The 16,081-nt window shown below is 37.4% G+C and overlaps 1 protein-coding gene across 1 annotated transcript in view; it reads left to right on the forward strand.

Moving 5' to 3' along the window:
- Nucleotides 1-16,081, forward strand: part of CEP350 (centrosomal protein 350) — a 132,430-nt gene that overhangs the window by 57,919 nt on the left and 58,430 nt on the right. Inside the window, 4 exon segments of the mRNA XM_059412706.1 lie at nucleotides 2,188-2,357; nucleotides 6,320-6,516; nucleotides 7,120-7,304; nucleotides 8,118-8,205. Coding sequence (XP_059268689.1) covers nucleotides 2,188-2,357; nucleotides 6,320-6,516; nucleotides 7,120-7,304; nucleotides 8,118-8,205 — 640 coding nt within the window.

Genomic DNA, 16,081 nt, shown 5'->3' on the forward strand with positions numbered 1-16,081 from the left:
GACTAGTTCTTTGACTTAGTTTAATGTTTTTAAGGTTTATCTATCACACATTAGTATATTATTCCTTTATATGGCCAAGTAATATTCTCTTGTATGGATATCCCACATTTTATTTACCATCAGTTGTTAGACATTGGATTGCTTCTATTTTTTAACTATTATGAATAGTGCTGCTACCTACCTGTATATACAAGTTTTTGTGTGGACATAGGTTTTCATTTCCTTTTGGGTATTTTGGGATTGCTGGGTCGTAAAATACCTCTGTTTAACTTTTTGGAAAATTGCCATGCTTTTCCAAACAGCTGCTCCCCTTCACATTCCCACTAAAAATTTAAAAATTTTTTTTACATCCTCACCAACATTTGTTATTGTCTCTCTTTTTTACTATAGCCATCCTAGTGAGGATCATGCTATACTGCTATCCTCAGAACTTAGCAAAATACCTAACATGCAGTAGGTTGTTTATCTCACGATTACTGAGTGAATGATTGGCACATAACTGCTAAGTAGAGTAATTGAGATTAATCCCATATTCTTTTGACTCCAAAGCAGTCGCTCTCTCCTGCTTTATCTCTTTTACCTTATAGCTATATTATATGGTTTATACTTTCCAAACATTTACTAAACCAGACACATAATTGCACAGTATTCTGATAAATAACAATTATAGAAACATACCAAAAAAAAGAAAGAAAAAAAACAGTATAAATGCAGAGAGGTACCAAACCTTCCTTGGGAGTGGAAGAAGAAGTGTGTAAGCACTTTACAGAAATGATACTTGAACTAAGTCTTAAATTAGGGAGGCAGAACAGTCTTAAATAGGTCGGCAGGGAAGGAAAGGCATTTTAGAAGAGGATATAGCTATGGAGAGGATCTTAAGACATGGCTTGTAATTGGCTCTCTCTCTTTCTGTGTATATTTAAATGAATGAATAAACTAAGGAAAGCAAAGGAGGAGGAAGGAAAACACCGATCTTATATACAACTAGTGAATCGTTGAATACTGTATCAAAAACTAATGATGTACTATATGTTGGCTAACTGAACACAATAAAAAAAAAATAAAAGAAAACAAATTCACTAAGCATTTGAAAACTTGAGGCTAAAGTCAAGGGAAGGCAGAACTAGTTGATACAGATTTAAGGCTCAGTCTGAATGATAGTAGTTGAAATTACAGAGATGCATAAGATTGCCAAGGGACAGTATGTAGCATAAAAGAGAAAGGGACCAACAACAAAACTCTGGGAATCACCATCATTTTAAGGAAAGCCAGGAAAATTCAAAGGACAAGAAATAAACAGAAAAACTGGTTCGAGAGATAGAAAAGCTGGTGAGGGTAGAAACAAGGAGTGTAAGAAAGAGAAGTCTTTTTCTTAACATTTAATTTTGTTAAATTTCAAGCTTACAAAAATATTGCAAGAATAATACAGGTTCCTAAATATTTTTTATCCACATTATACTGATATTAACATTTTACTGCATTTGCTTTAGCTAGTGGTGCTTTTAAAGAAGGAGGTAGAAATCAAGACCATATAATATTGGGACGCCTGCGTGGCTCAGTGGGTTAAGCAGCTGCCTTCGGCTCAGGTCATGATCCCAGCGTCCTGGGATCGAGTCCCACATCGGGCTCCTTGCTCAGCAGGGAGCCTGCTTCTCCCTCTGCCTCTGCCTGCCATTCTGTCTGCCTGTGCTCGCTTTCTTCCTCTCTCTCTCTGATAAATAAATAAAAATCTTAAAAAAAAAAAAAGACCATATAATATTGCAGAAAAATTATCCATTGGATTTGGGAATTCAAGTTTAGGTTGAGTTTGAAAGAAGGATTATAGTAGAGTAGTTGGAATTAAGCTGATTGTGATTAATTGTGATGTTGATGAAAAGTAAGGAAGTTGAAACAGCCAAATAGAGGCCCCTTTTCCTTGATTTTGATTTTAAAATGAAAGGAAAAGGGGGAAGTGTTAGTCTGAGATTAGTGCTTGCTTTTCATGACTAAGAGTGAAGCCATTGTCTTTTCTACAATAGTTTCTTCTCAGATCTCTGTCCACTTAGCATTTTATGTTTTATGTTACTTGTTTCATCATTTCATACCTTGATCATGAAGCACATTCCCCTTGCCGAATAAATTTACTTTGAATTTACGAACCTTATCACTCTTTTTTTGTTTGTTTGTTTCTATAATATCTATAAACAGAAGTAGTAGTGGTAGCAGCCGTCAAGAAAGCCCCTCAGTTCCATCTTCTAAGGAAAATGAGAGGAAACTTCATGGTGAAAAGATGGAGAGTTCTATTGATGAACAGGTTCAGACTGCTGTAGATGATTCTCTGCGAAGTGACAGTGTGCCGTCTCTTCCTGATGAGAAAGGTAATGTTTCTTGCATGTGTATGTACAGTTAACTTGTTTGGGGAGGCTTCCAGAGTCCTTTGAGATATTTGTGACTGAGCTAGTTAGACCATGGTAGTGTGTGTGTGTTTGTGTATCTGAATCTGATATTAAGTGTATCTAGGTGAAACTATTTCAAAGCTATAATGACTTCATAATGACAACTTCCACATAATGAGAGAAATAAAGGATACAGGAAAACAAATTATCTGTTAATTTTCTCGTACAGGATGAATTTAATCTCTAAAATTTTATCTTAATAATAGTGCTTGTAATTAAAATAGTGAAGACAAATTTATTGAAAGTGTCTTTGAGTCTCAGGATACTAACCATCTGTGACTTAATGTTGTTCTCAAGCTGTTTGCCATCGTGCCGGGCTCTAATAACTGCAGATTTATCGCTGTCAAGTGACTAATCTGAAATGTCATAAGCTATGATTTTTTGATATATTTCACTTCTTTAAACAATATGAAATTAAATTGCTTGAACTTCTACTTCTGACCATAGTGGAGGAACAGGACCAGATTTACCCTCCCTCCTAAAACAAATATCAGACAAAACATATGAAATAACTATTTTTAAGACATTGAACATCAGGCAGTGAATGCTATTGATTCATGAGAGATGAAAACGATAATCTGCGCTATGACTGCTCCAGCTTACTGCCTGAAGGCAGTCTCCGGGCTGCGTGCCATGGAGCCCAGTAGTCTTCCCTCGTGGAAGAAGTGAAGTTAGGGGTCTGGAGAGCTAAGGTAACTAAAGTCCACAGGACAACCAAGATCCAAAGAAATGACACCATTTTAAAAACCGGTATGTAGGAGAAAAGCCAACTTATCTTTTGTTTAGCAGTGACTTCTTAGAACACAACACTTAGAACTACAATCTCTGAAAGAGAAAAATTGATAAGCTATGCTTGTTTAAATTAAAAAACTGCTCTGTGAAAACTGTTAAGAGAATTGAAAAGAGGATCCAGAGACTGTTAGAAATATTTGTAAATCACATAAGGACTTATAGCCAGAATTATATAAAGGACCCTTAAGACTCAACAACAAGAAAATCAACAACCCTATTTAAAAATGTACATAAGATCTGAACAGACACTTCATTAAAGGAACTGTACAAATGGCTAGTAGATTTAGGAAAGGTGTTCAATATCATGTCTTAGGGAAATGAAGATTAAAATCACAATGAGATACTACAACATACCTGTTAGAATGGCTAAAATCCAAAAAGCTGACAACAAAGTGGTGGCGGTAAAGATGCAGAGCAATGAGAACTTGAATTCGTTGCTGATGAGAATGCAAAATGGTACACCTGCTTTGTAAGACATTTTCAGTGTCTTATAATAATCCATTAATCACATGCCTAGGCAAACGAATTGAAAACTTAGATCCTCACAAAAGCCTATACACTAATGTTCATAGCACCATTTTTCATTATTGCTAACAACTAGAAGCCACCAAATGTCTTACGAAGAGAATGGATAAGCAAACTGGTTCATCTGTACAGTAGAATACTAGATTAAAAGGAACAAGCTATTGATTCATGCAACATAACGAATGAATTTTAAGTGAATTTTACTAAGCAAAAGAAGCAAGGTGCAAAAGGCTACATAGCGTATGATTCCATTTATATGACATTCTGGAATAGGCAAAACTTTAGGGTAGGAAAATAGATTAATGGTTCTCAACTGTTAGGTAAAAGAGGAAGTTGTTAAACTACAAACGGGATGCACAGGAGGACTTTAAGTGTGAAGCAACATATGTGAGGGATGTCCTGTATGGTTCTTTATTTACTGACAGATGCTGTGCATTTTTCAGAACCCTAGAGCTGTATATCACAAAGAGTAAATTTCAGCATGTGTAAACTAAACACACACACACATCAACCAGGATGTTGGAGATCCTAGAATAGAATGCAGTCTATGAGGAATCTAACTTTATTACAAATGTGTGGCATAACCACACTGAAGATGGTGGAAGAAAAAGGAGCCGACCTAAGTAATTTTGGAAAATGGCATTTTTGAGTGGAAATTGTAAACCTAAATATAAAGAGAGCAGAATATAAACACTGTATTCTTTTTATGTGTGTGTGATATTTTTATTTATTAAGTTCTTAAATCAGCCCTGGAAGTTTCTGATTTTATATTTGTGTTAGTAGAGGTAAACAAAAAATGTGAATTGGACTCTCATTTCCTCAGAAAGTTCCTGGATAAGATTCCTTCTTTATATTGTCAACTACTGTCTTCTATTGGCTTTCTTTAATTTTTTAAATCAATTTTATGGATTTATTACACTCATTTCAAACACATAGTAAAATGAGTTTGACAACTGTGTGATATACACCCACATTATCACAGTCAGGCTCAAGATTTAGGATATATTACCCCCACATTTTCCCATGACCCTTTGCATTCAACTGCCCTCCCCAAGCATCCCCTGATGGGCTTTCTGTACTTGGACTTTCACTTTGCCTATTCAAAAATAATGTAAGTGGAATCATACAATATGTGTTTTTTGAGTCTGATTTCTTTTATTAAACACTGTATTCTAATTGGTAAATGAGCTTTTCACAGGGGTAAAGGTAAATAGTTCTTTCAATACATACGTAAGAACAGGTAAACAGTTCTTACGTATGCATTGGGGTTGAATAAATAAGTAAATTGATGTTGGACGGTAAGAGCCAGGTTTCTCGGTGGAGAAGGATATTAGATACACAAGAAAGGAAGACTGGAATGAACCCTGTGGTGCTGGATGGATACAGGAACTACTCTGTGTGTGTGTGTGTGTGTGTGTGTGTGTGTGTGTGTTTGTGTGTGTGTGTGTGTGTACATCGGTTAGTATACATGCATACATTATCTAGCTCTAGTCACTGACAGAGAAAAGAAACTGTGATGCTCTAGTAGTAACAAGTGTGACCCAGTGCCAGGGTGCCTGCGTGGCTCAGTTGGTTAAGTACCTGCCTTTGGCTCAGGCCATGATCCCAGGGTCCTAGGATCAAGGCCTGCATCAGGCTCCCTCCTTGGCTGAGAGCCTGCTTTTCCTTCTCCCTCTGCCCCTCCACACCTTGCTCGTGCTCTCTCTCTCACTCTGGTCTTTCTCTCTCAAATAAATAAATAAAATCTTAAAAAAAAACCCAAAAAACCCAGTATCCATAATTGTGGTTTATAAACACTCTAATGAAAGAAATTAGATGAGAGCTCTTTGGAGAAATGACTGATTCTAGGATTGGACAGGGAAAATACAAAATGAACCTGGAATGTCTTATAGTACTAGAAGGTAAGGCTGTCCAAATAAGAAAAGGACTGGAGGTGAGGAGTGCATATCAAAGGCACACAAGAGACATCATGTTTTAAATTACTATGGTATTGATGAATTCTAAAAAATTTTAATATGCATTTCTTTGCTAATAATGTTAAACTTTTTTTTTTACTTTATTTTGACCATATTCTCTTTGTGATGCATTTGATCATGACTGTTTCTCATTTTTCTATAGGATTATTACTTTTCTAATTCGTTTGTTAGAGCTGTTTATATATAGTGTATTACACTTTTACCGTATATCTTATACTCATATTTTTAGGTACTTCAGTGAATTTTTATTGCTATGCCAATTAATTGTTAACCATCAATTCCCTGAATTTATTAGATTGTCCCATAATGAGATGGCAAGGGCTATTAATGAATACTTACTGAAAACCATTACAGGGGTGCCTGGGTGGCTCAGTGAGTTAGGCTGCTGCCTTCGGCTCAGGTCATGATCCCAGGGTCCTGAGATCGAGCCCCGCATCGGGCTCTGTGCTCAGCGGGGAGCCTGCTTCCTCCCCTCTCTCTGCCTGCCTCTCTGCCTACTTGTCATCTCTCTCTGTCAAATAAATAAAAAATCTTTAAAAAAAAAAGAAAACCATTACAATGATAAAATCTACTTGTTCCAAATTCCTTTAGATTCTACTTCTATTGCAACTGAATATTCCCTGAAATTTGATGAATCTATGACAGAAGATGAAATAGAAGAAAAATCATTTCGATCTTTACTACCTTCTGAGAGTCATCGCAGGTTTAACATGGAAAAGAAGAGAGGCCATCATGATGACTCTGATGATGAAACCTCTCCAGAAAAGACAACACTGTCTTCTGCCAAGGTGCGCTTCAGTTTACCTGTGGAATTTACTTCATAAATAGCTGTGGATATGTTCTCTCAAAGATAGGACCATACATTTTGTACTTGAACTCAGGTGTCATCTACCAGAATGATTTTCCTAAGATTGCAATTTTATAGCTATACTAATTTTTGCTACAGAATCTGGCTTTGCTTTCCTTACAAAGAAGAACATAGACTTACTCCTTGGAGTAATTTAGAAGACCTTTGAGGATTAGAGCCAGTGTTATGTCTCTAGTGTTTCAATTGCTTCACTCTTATAACATTTTATTCCATTTTAAAAGTTTGTATCATCTTGCTAAATTGTTAGACTTTTGGACAACAGGGACAGTTCTTATCCAACTATATACCCCTGGGACAGTACCTGGCTTATGTAGTTGTTTGTTAAAACTTCATTGGCTGAATAAATTAGCTGATGAGTGTTACTCCCTCTCATGTGCCTTTTTTGAAGCGAGTTCTCTGACATGGTCAGCTCTTTTTATATACATAGCTTATTTTTTATAAGTACATGCCTCTTTTAACAATATCAATTTTAAGTTCCAAAGGCTTAGGTAATGATAAACTTGAAATAAAATCTCCACTTTAGGAGCTGAGCATGCCATTCTCAGGAGGACAAGATAGTTTTTCTAAATTTACTATGGAGATGGTTCGACAGTATATGAAAGAAGAGGAAATGAGGGCTGCTCACCAGTCTTCACTCTTGCGTCTCCGTGAGAAGGCCTTGAAGGAGAAAACTAAGGCCGAATTAGCCTGGCTAGAGCATCAGAAAAAGTAAGTTGTTTCAGTGAACATAGTTTTCGCTTTCCAATGTCTTCTTCTTTGCTAGGAGAAGATTTGTTGTAGGCAGATGGTGTCTTTTTTTTTAATTTTTTATTTTTTATAAACATATATTTTTATCCCCAGGGGGAGATGCTTTGTCTTTAAAGCTGTTTTTGTTTCTTCATTTAATTTAATTTGACCATTCCCGTTTCTTTCTTTTTTTTTTTTTTCACCAATCCAGTTTCTTTTTTTTTCTTTTTTATAATTTTTTATTTTTTATAAACATATATTTTTATCCCCAGGGGTACAGGTCTGTGAATCACCAGGTTTACACACTTCATAGCACTCACCAAAGCACATACCCTCCCCAGTGTCCATAATCCCACCCCCTTCTCCCAAACCCCCTCCCCCCAGCAACCCTCAGTTTGTTTTGTGAGATTAAGAGTCACTTATGGTTTGTCTCCCTCCCAACCAATCCAGTTTCTTAACCTAGAAATATGGCAGTCTTTGAATCCTGTTGCTGTTCAGACCTCCTTCTCATAACATTCTCTTTGCATTTCTCTTTTATCACCTGACTCTCATATTACTATTTATACTTAATTCCTTTACCATGTTGTAAATTTAAAAGCAGTTGTATCTTCAAAGGGCACAGCCTAGAGTTTGCATATATTTTATGTGCAAGAAAATATTTGATGGGGTAGGCTTTGCTGCATGTTTTCCATGTTTGAAAATGTTAAATTGTTTCAGACTTTTCAGTGGTAGAGAATTCTTGACATTATAATAGAAATTTAATCAACTCTTTGTCTCAATGTAAAATATTTGCAGACATCTACGAGACAAAGGAGAAGATGATAAAATGCCCCCACTTCGGAAGAAACAGCGTGGTTTGCTTTTAAGGTTGCAGCAAGAGAAGGTATGTTAGAAGAAAACAGTCTTTAAGAGAATTTTTCCTAAGGCAAGTTAGATGGTGGAATCTATTATTTTGTCTGACTCGTTTTCTTATTATCACCTTAAGTGTGGTTTATGTGATATTTGCCACTGTCTTTGCCTATACCACAGTAGTTACAGAGATTGCTTTCTTGGTAGTCTGCTATATTTCTAATTTGTGTCACTACTAACTTAATACAATGTAGAGTCAAACCTGCCTTCCTTTGTTAAATAGTGTGAAATGCACATTTAAAAAAGAAGTTACTTGTAAATGAGTCTCTTTGGATTAATTTTTTAGTCAGTATTTTTCCCAAATAGATTTTCAGGACATACTCATTACAAATTGATGAATATTTTGGCTGAGGGAACTCAAACATCTCAGGTTGGAATCTGGGAGAGGTAACATGGTTTAGTGGTTAAGAATTCAGGCTCCAGAATCAGATTGCCAGGGTTAAAATTCTAAATCTACCAATTATTATTTTCATAATCTTGGACAAGTTACCTGATTTCTCTGTGCCTCAGTTTCTCTCTAAACCGAGGATAATAATGATAACGTACTTTGTTGAATTTTTGGAAAGAATAGATTAGTTAATACATATAATAAATTTACAGGAGATTTTGGCACAGTGGTAAATGCTTTATGAATGTTAGCTATTATCTAATTCTAGCTTTGTCACTTACAGCTGTGTAATATAATGGTCAAGTTTCAGTAACTCTCTGAGACTTAATTTCCTCACCTGTAGGAGTAAGATAATACTTCATATGGTGGTTATGAGGATTAAAATGAGGTAACGTGTAAAATGTTTTCATAGTGCCTACTAAGTACTAGTTTTCTAGTACTTAGAAGTACTTAGTACTTCTAGATTCTAGTTTTCTTTTCCTTTATTGATCTCATGCAAACTACTGATCCCTATGTTGGATGATCTGTGGGAATATAATCATTTAAGTTATAGATTGGATTATTGCTCAACTAGTTTTGTTTTGTTTTGTTTTAATATATGTTCACCCCAAGGAAACATCACTGATTGTATGAACTTTAAAAATTTGGAATTTTGGGGGCACCTGGGTGTTTCAGTTGGTCAAACATCTGACTCTTGATTTTGGCTCAGTTCATGATCTCAGGGTTGTAAGATCCAGCCCCGCATCTGGCTCCTCTCAACGTGCAGTGCGGAGTTTGCTTGTGATTCTCTCCCTTGACCTCTGCCCTTCCCTCTCCTCTCTCACTCTCTCAAAATAATTTTTAAAAAATAAAATAGAAATTTGGAATTTTTTCAAAGAAGTTATATCTTTTTAATCCAGGAAATTTGGTTTCAAAATAACTTAAAAATTTCTTAGTTAAAATAGGTAACTTTTTACATTACAATAGCTTTCTGTTTGTAGAGTAGAATAAAAACTAGATTTACCAGTATTTTCTCTCATCCTGTGTGTTTTTATTTTCACTTCCTTATTTATTTATTTATTTAAAGAGAGAGTGAGCAAAGAGGGGCTGGTGGGGGGATGGGCGTGGACAGAGGAGGCAGAATCTTAAACCGGCTCTGTGTCAGTTGTGGAGCCCAATATGGGGCTTGATCTCATGACCCTGATATCATGACCTGGGCCAAAATTAAGAGTCTCGTGGTAACCTCACTGAGCCACCCAGGCACCCCATGTTTTCACTTTTCTTGATAGTGTGCCTTGAAGAACAAACCTTTGGATTTTGATGAATCTAATATTTTACTGCATGACTGCTGATAGCACATTTAGATTTTGTTATTTTGAAAGTTTACTTGTTTTACCTTCATTTTTGAAAGATTTTTTAAAAAGATTTTATTTATGTATTGGAGAGATCACAAGTAGGCAGAGAGGCAGGCAGAGAGAGAGGGGAAGCAGGCTCCCCGCTGAGCAGAAAGCCCTATACAGGGCTCGATCCCAGGACGCTGAGATCATGACCTGACCTGAAGGCAGAGGCTTAACCAGCTAAGCAACCCAGGTGTCCCTTGAAAGATATTTTTATTAGGCATAGAATTCTTTTCTTTCGGCATTTTAAAAGATATTTTCCATTGTCTACTAGTTTCCAGTGTGTTTATGGAGAGGTCAGTTGTCTTAATTTTTTTGAAGGCTGTTTTAAGATTTTTAAAAGTTTGTCGTAGATTTTTTTCAGATGTGCTTAGGTGTGATTTCTTTTCTACTCATACTGTTAGGATTTACTAAGCATCTTGAATTTGTTTGTTGTATTTAAGTTTTTGAAAACGATCTCTTCATGTGTTCTGCCTCACTCTCTGCTTTTCTTCAGAAACTTCAAGTAGAAATACGTTAGACCTTCTGACCATTTGCCATATTTCTCTACTGCTCTGTTTTGGTTTTATATCACTCTCTAGAAACAAACAAAACCCCCACATGCTCTCAATTTAGAGAGTTTCTGTTGATCTGTTTTCAAATTCATTAGTGGGTGTATTCTGCTCTGTCATGTGTCTTGTTAGTCATCCAGTTCTTAATGTGTTTTTTTGTTCTATAATATCTCTTTTCTTCTTCTTGATAGCTTTTTAAAAGATTTTATTTATTTTTAGAGAGCGTGAGAGTTGGGGGGAGGGGCAGAGGGAGATCTCTCTTTAGCAGACTGCACTGAGTGTGGAGCCCAATGCAGAGCTTGATCTCGGGATCTGACCTGAGCCGAAACCAAGTGTCTGCACAGTTAACTGACTGAGCCACCTAGGCACTCCATCTTTTTTATAGATTTTAATTCTCTGTTTACTTCAGTATTTCTGCTCTGGTGTTTTGTTTTGTTTTGTTTTTAGGATTTTAATTTATTTATTTGACAGAAAGAGATCACATGCAGGCAAGGAGGCAGGCAGAGAGAGAGGGGGAAGCAGGCTCCCTGCTGAGCAGAGAGTCTGATGTGGGACTTGATCCCAGGACCCTGAGATCGTGACCTGAGCCGAAGGCAGAGGCTTTACCCCACTGCCAGCCAAGTGCCCCTCTGTTTTTTCCCATATTTTTTGATCACATTATTCATAGTCATTTTAGCTTTCTTGTCTGTTAGCTAGATATTTGGACATCTGTGTGTTTGCTCCTATTTTCTCTCTGTATTTTCTGTTATCATATGATTCTTTTTCTTTGCATGCCTAATAGTTTTTATCTTCATTTTTTAAATTTAAATTCTAGTTAGTAGCATACAGTGCAGTATTGGTTTCAGGAGGAAAGTGATTCATCAAGACTTACGTATAATAATACCCAATGCTCAGCACAAGTGCCCTCCTTCATAGCTATCACCCATCTAGCCCGCCCCACCCACCTCCCTCCATCAGCCCTCAGTTTTGTTTTTTTTAAGATTTTTATTTACTTATTTTTATTTACTTATTTACTTATTAGGCAAAGAGGCAGGCAGAGAGAGAGAGAGGAGGAAGCAGGCTCCCTGCTGAGCAGAGAGCCAGATGTGGGGCTCGATCCCAGAACCCTGGGATCATGACCCGAGCTGAAGGCAGAGGCTTTAACCCACTGAGCCACCCAGGTGCCCCCAGCCCTCAGTTTGTTCTCTATTATTAAGAATCTCTTAAGAGTGGGCACCTGGGTGGTTCAGTGGGTTAAAACCCTGCCTTCGGCTCAGGTCATGATCCCAGGGTCTTGGGATTGAGCCCCACATCAGACTCTCTGCTGAGCATGGAGCCTGCTTCCCCCTCTCTCTCTCTGCCTGCCTCTCTACCTGTTTGTGATCTCTGTCAAATAAATAAATAAAATCTTAAAAAAAAAAAAACCAAAAGAATCTCTAAAGAGTAATTTTTTATTAAATGCTGGTTACTATATAAATAACTGCACAGGCTCTAGGTGATGTTATCTCCCCCCAGAGAGAACTTGTTTTTTCTTCTGCTGTGCAGTTAGAGTGCTCAGCGGTTCACTTAAATCCATTCAGGAACTAAGCTGGATTAGTATTGGGTTGCAGAGTTGGTAGGCCTCAGTCTCCTCCTGCTTCTCATCGACCCTAGGTTATAATCTTCCAGGAATTTCAGTTGAAAGCCAGGTAAACCAGCATGAAAGACTGTGGGGATATCTCCTTTGCTGCTGAGAGGTTTCTGGTATGTAGCTCCTTAGCCTTCTTCTTCTTTTTTTTTTTTTTTTTTTTTAAAGATTTTATTTATTTGTCAGAGAGAGAGGGAGAGAGAGCGAGCACAGGCAGACAGAATGGCAGGCAGAGACAGAGGGAGAAGCAGGCTCCCCACTGAGCAAGGAGCCCGATGCAGGACTCGATCCCAGGACGCCAGGATCATGACCTGAGCCGAAGGCAGCTGCTTAACCAACTGAGCCACCCAGGCGTCCCGGTCCTTAGCCTTCTGTCTGTGCTGCTTAAGAACAGGCAAATGGTTTGAGGGGGAGACTGAGTTGGAAGTTTTTTAAGTCTCCAGTTTTGTCACCTAAGGTCTGTGTACCTGTAGGAGTGGTGACTGGTGTAACCACTTTGGAGCAGTTTGACTGTATCTGGTCATGTTGACAACACATACAGTCTGTGAGTCCGCAGTTCTGTGTCTTTGTATATAGTTGAGAAGTCCTCACACATACGCAGGGGAAAATGGAAACAGCTTAATCCTTTCATTAAGAGAATAGATAAAACAAAGCATATTCCTACAAGCAAGTACAACACTGCAGGAAATGAATGCATTACATATCAGCACTGTTCAACAGAGATTTCTGAAATGATTAACGTTCTGTATTTTTGCTCTCCAATACAGTAGTGATGAGTCGCATATAGTTTTTGATACTTAAAACATGGCTAGTGCAACTGAGAAACTGAAATTTTAATTTATTTACTTTTAATTTATATGACTGTGGAGCTGTGACTATCGTATTGAATAGTTACAGCAGTAGATCTTTATCAAAAATCGTAATACTGGTGGGCGCCTGGGTGGCTCTGTGGGTTAAGCCGCTGCCTTCGCCTCGGGTCATGATCTCAGGGTCCTGGGATCGAGTCCCACATTGGGCTCTCTGCTCAGCAGGGAGCCTGCTTCCTTCTCTCTCTCTCTGCCTGCCTCTCAGTGTACTTGTGATTTCTCTCTGTCAAATAAATAAAATCTTTAAAAAAAAAATCATAATACTGGTTTTTATAGAAAAGCAAGATGCAAAAGAATATGTACAGTATGATACCATTCTCATAAATTATTTTTAAAGATTTATTTCTTTATTTTAGAGAGAGAGAGTGAACAAGCATGTGAGCTGGGGAGGGGACAGGAGTAAGGATAGAGGGAGAGAGAGAGAGAGAATCCTCAAGGAGGCTCCCTGCTGAGCAGAGTCTGATGTGGGGCTCGATCCCAGGATAATGAGATCATGACCTGAGCCAAAATCAAGAGTTGGCCACCCTTGGGCGCCTGGGTGGCTCAGTGGGTTAAGCTGCTGTCTTCGGCTCAGGTCATGATCTCAGGGTCCTGGGATCGAGTCCCACATCGGGCTCTCTGCTCAGCAGGGGGACTGCTTCCCTTCCTCTCTATCTGCCTGCCTCTGTCTGCTTGTGTTCTCTGTCTGTCAAATAAATAAATAAAATCTTAAAAAAAAAAAAAAAGAGTTGGCCATCCAACCAGCCAAGCCACCCAGATACCCCTGTAGTACTTCAGAATATTTTTTAAAATAAGTGTGCAAAAACCACTCTGATCTAACTATCTACCCCTGGGAAGTGACCCTGCAGAAATAAAAGCACCAGCGTGGAAGGATGTATTTACTAAGATATTTACTGCAGTTGTATCATAAGAATTATTTTGACTAGTAGTGAGATTCTGTAACCACTTTGGCCACATGTCTTTGCCCAGCTGTATCCAAAACAACAAAGAACATATTTGCCTATGTCGTATTCTTTTTTGTTTTTTTTTTTGAAATAAATTTCACATAACATAAAATAACCATTTTAAAGTATAATCCATGTACACCCCTAACCGTTTTAAAGTGAACAGTTTGTATAACCTTAAAGCTTATTCTGAAAAGAAAAGCAAACATCTTTCCTCAAGAATCCCCGTAAAATAGTTTCTTTTCTAGGCTTGGATTGGGTGGATTTATACATTAATTTGGTTCAGAAACTCAGGCCCAAGCTAATAGCAGCTTTTCAAAATGTGCTTTGTGAAGCTCTGGGGTCACGAAGGTAAAAACTGTTTTCCTAATAGTGGGGTATGAATTTGCCCTTTTCATGTTTGACATTTGTACTAAGTGGTACAAAAACAATGGTTGGGGGGGTACCTGTGTGGCTCAGGGGGTTAAGCCTCTGCCTTCGGCTCAGGTCATGATCTCAGGTTCTGGGATCAAGTCCCACATCGGGCTCTGCTCAGCAGAGAGCCTGCTTTCCTCTCTCTCTGCCTGCATCTCTGCCTACTTGTGATCTCTGTCTGTCAAATGAATAAACAAAATTAAAAAAAAAAAAAAATGGTGGGTAAAACTGCCAGTGCCTTAGTACAAATCAGGGCAGTGGTCCCAAACTATACTAGTAATCATCATATTTTTCAGTGCCACACACAGTGAAACAAACAAAAAGCACTAGTTTCACTGAAGAATGTCTTGATAAGTAGTAAAAATTACTAATTTTGCTGAGTGTTGACCTTTGAGTACTTTCATTGTCATACTCTGTAGGACATAGGAAGCCCACGAATAGGCACTTTCACCAGAAAACCAGAGGACCGTGATTAACTCAAGGAAAGGCCTTTGTGCAGTTGAGTTGCAAGCTGACCTAACCATTTTTTTCATGGAATATCATTTTTCCTTGAAAGAATTATTCAGAGACAAACTATTCAGATTCGTATATACTTGACAGTCATTTTCTCAAAAATGAACAAATTGTCCCTGTTACTTTATAGAAAACAGCTGTAACAGTATTTGTTGCCAGTGACAAAATTTAGACTTTCAAGTCAAAATTTTGGAAAATTTCTGTCCAACACCTAAAGCTAAAGAACTTTTTTTTTTGAGATCTCTGGTGATGTGAAAGAATGTGATTTTTTTTATACTGTATAATGAAATATGTCAACATCAGTGAACTGACACTTTCCAAATGGCCGATGCATGATGTTTCAAAAAATCAAGCCAGATAATAGATTTGCAAAAATCTAAATACTAATTCTTTTGGAAGATAGTTATTTTCTTTAAAAGCATACAATGCCATTGTATTCTCATGAGAGAGTGAACAAAGGCAAGTAGTGTCTTAGTATTATAAAGATTATTTGACTCTGAGAAACCCCTGAAAGGACCTTGGGAATCCTATAGTGTCCAGGGTCCACTCTTCAAGAACTGCTGCTCTAGAGAAAATCATACATGTGCGGAGACCAAAACTATAAGGTTGTTCATTGTAGCATTGTTTGGAATAATGAATGACAACTTTATCCACACATAGGGGTAATGGATACATGAAATGTTATATGCCTCTAATGTGCAACAGTTAGATGTAAGTCAACACAGAGAGGTATCAAAAACAATGTCCAGTAAATAAGGCAAGGTTGAAAATATATGTGTGTGATATTATTTATAAAATACTAAAAACATATGAACCAAACAATGTGTTTTTTGCAGGTTAAGTACAAATAACTGTAGAGGAATTTTAAAAGAATGTGCTGGAAGGATATATACCATGGTAGTGATTACCTCTGAGGATATGAGATTCCATATTGGTTTTATCTGTAATGTTTTATTTCTTCACAAAATAAAAACTAGAATAAAATATGACAGAGTATTAACAATTGTTGTACTAGTATGAGATTTTAGAAATTAGGTACTTTTGTGCACTTCTCTGCATTTTCAAATAGTTTATAAAAATATATTCTGTTGCTTTGGGATGAAATATTCTGAATATATCTGTGATGTCCATCTGGTCTAGTGTGTCATTTAAGGCCTTTATTTCCTTGCTGATCTTTTGCTTGGATGACCTG

This window comes from Mustela nigripes, chromosome 10 (assembly GCF_022355385.1).
Source record: "Mustela nigripes isolate SB6536 chromosome 10, MUSNIG.SB6536, whole genome shotgun sequence".
In the NCBI taxonomy this organism is placed as follows: domain Eukaryota; kingdom Metazoa; phylum Chordata; class Mammalia; order Carnivora; family Mustelidae; genus Mustela; species Mustela nigripes.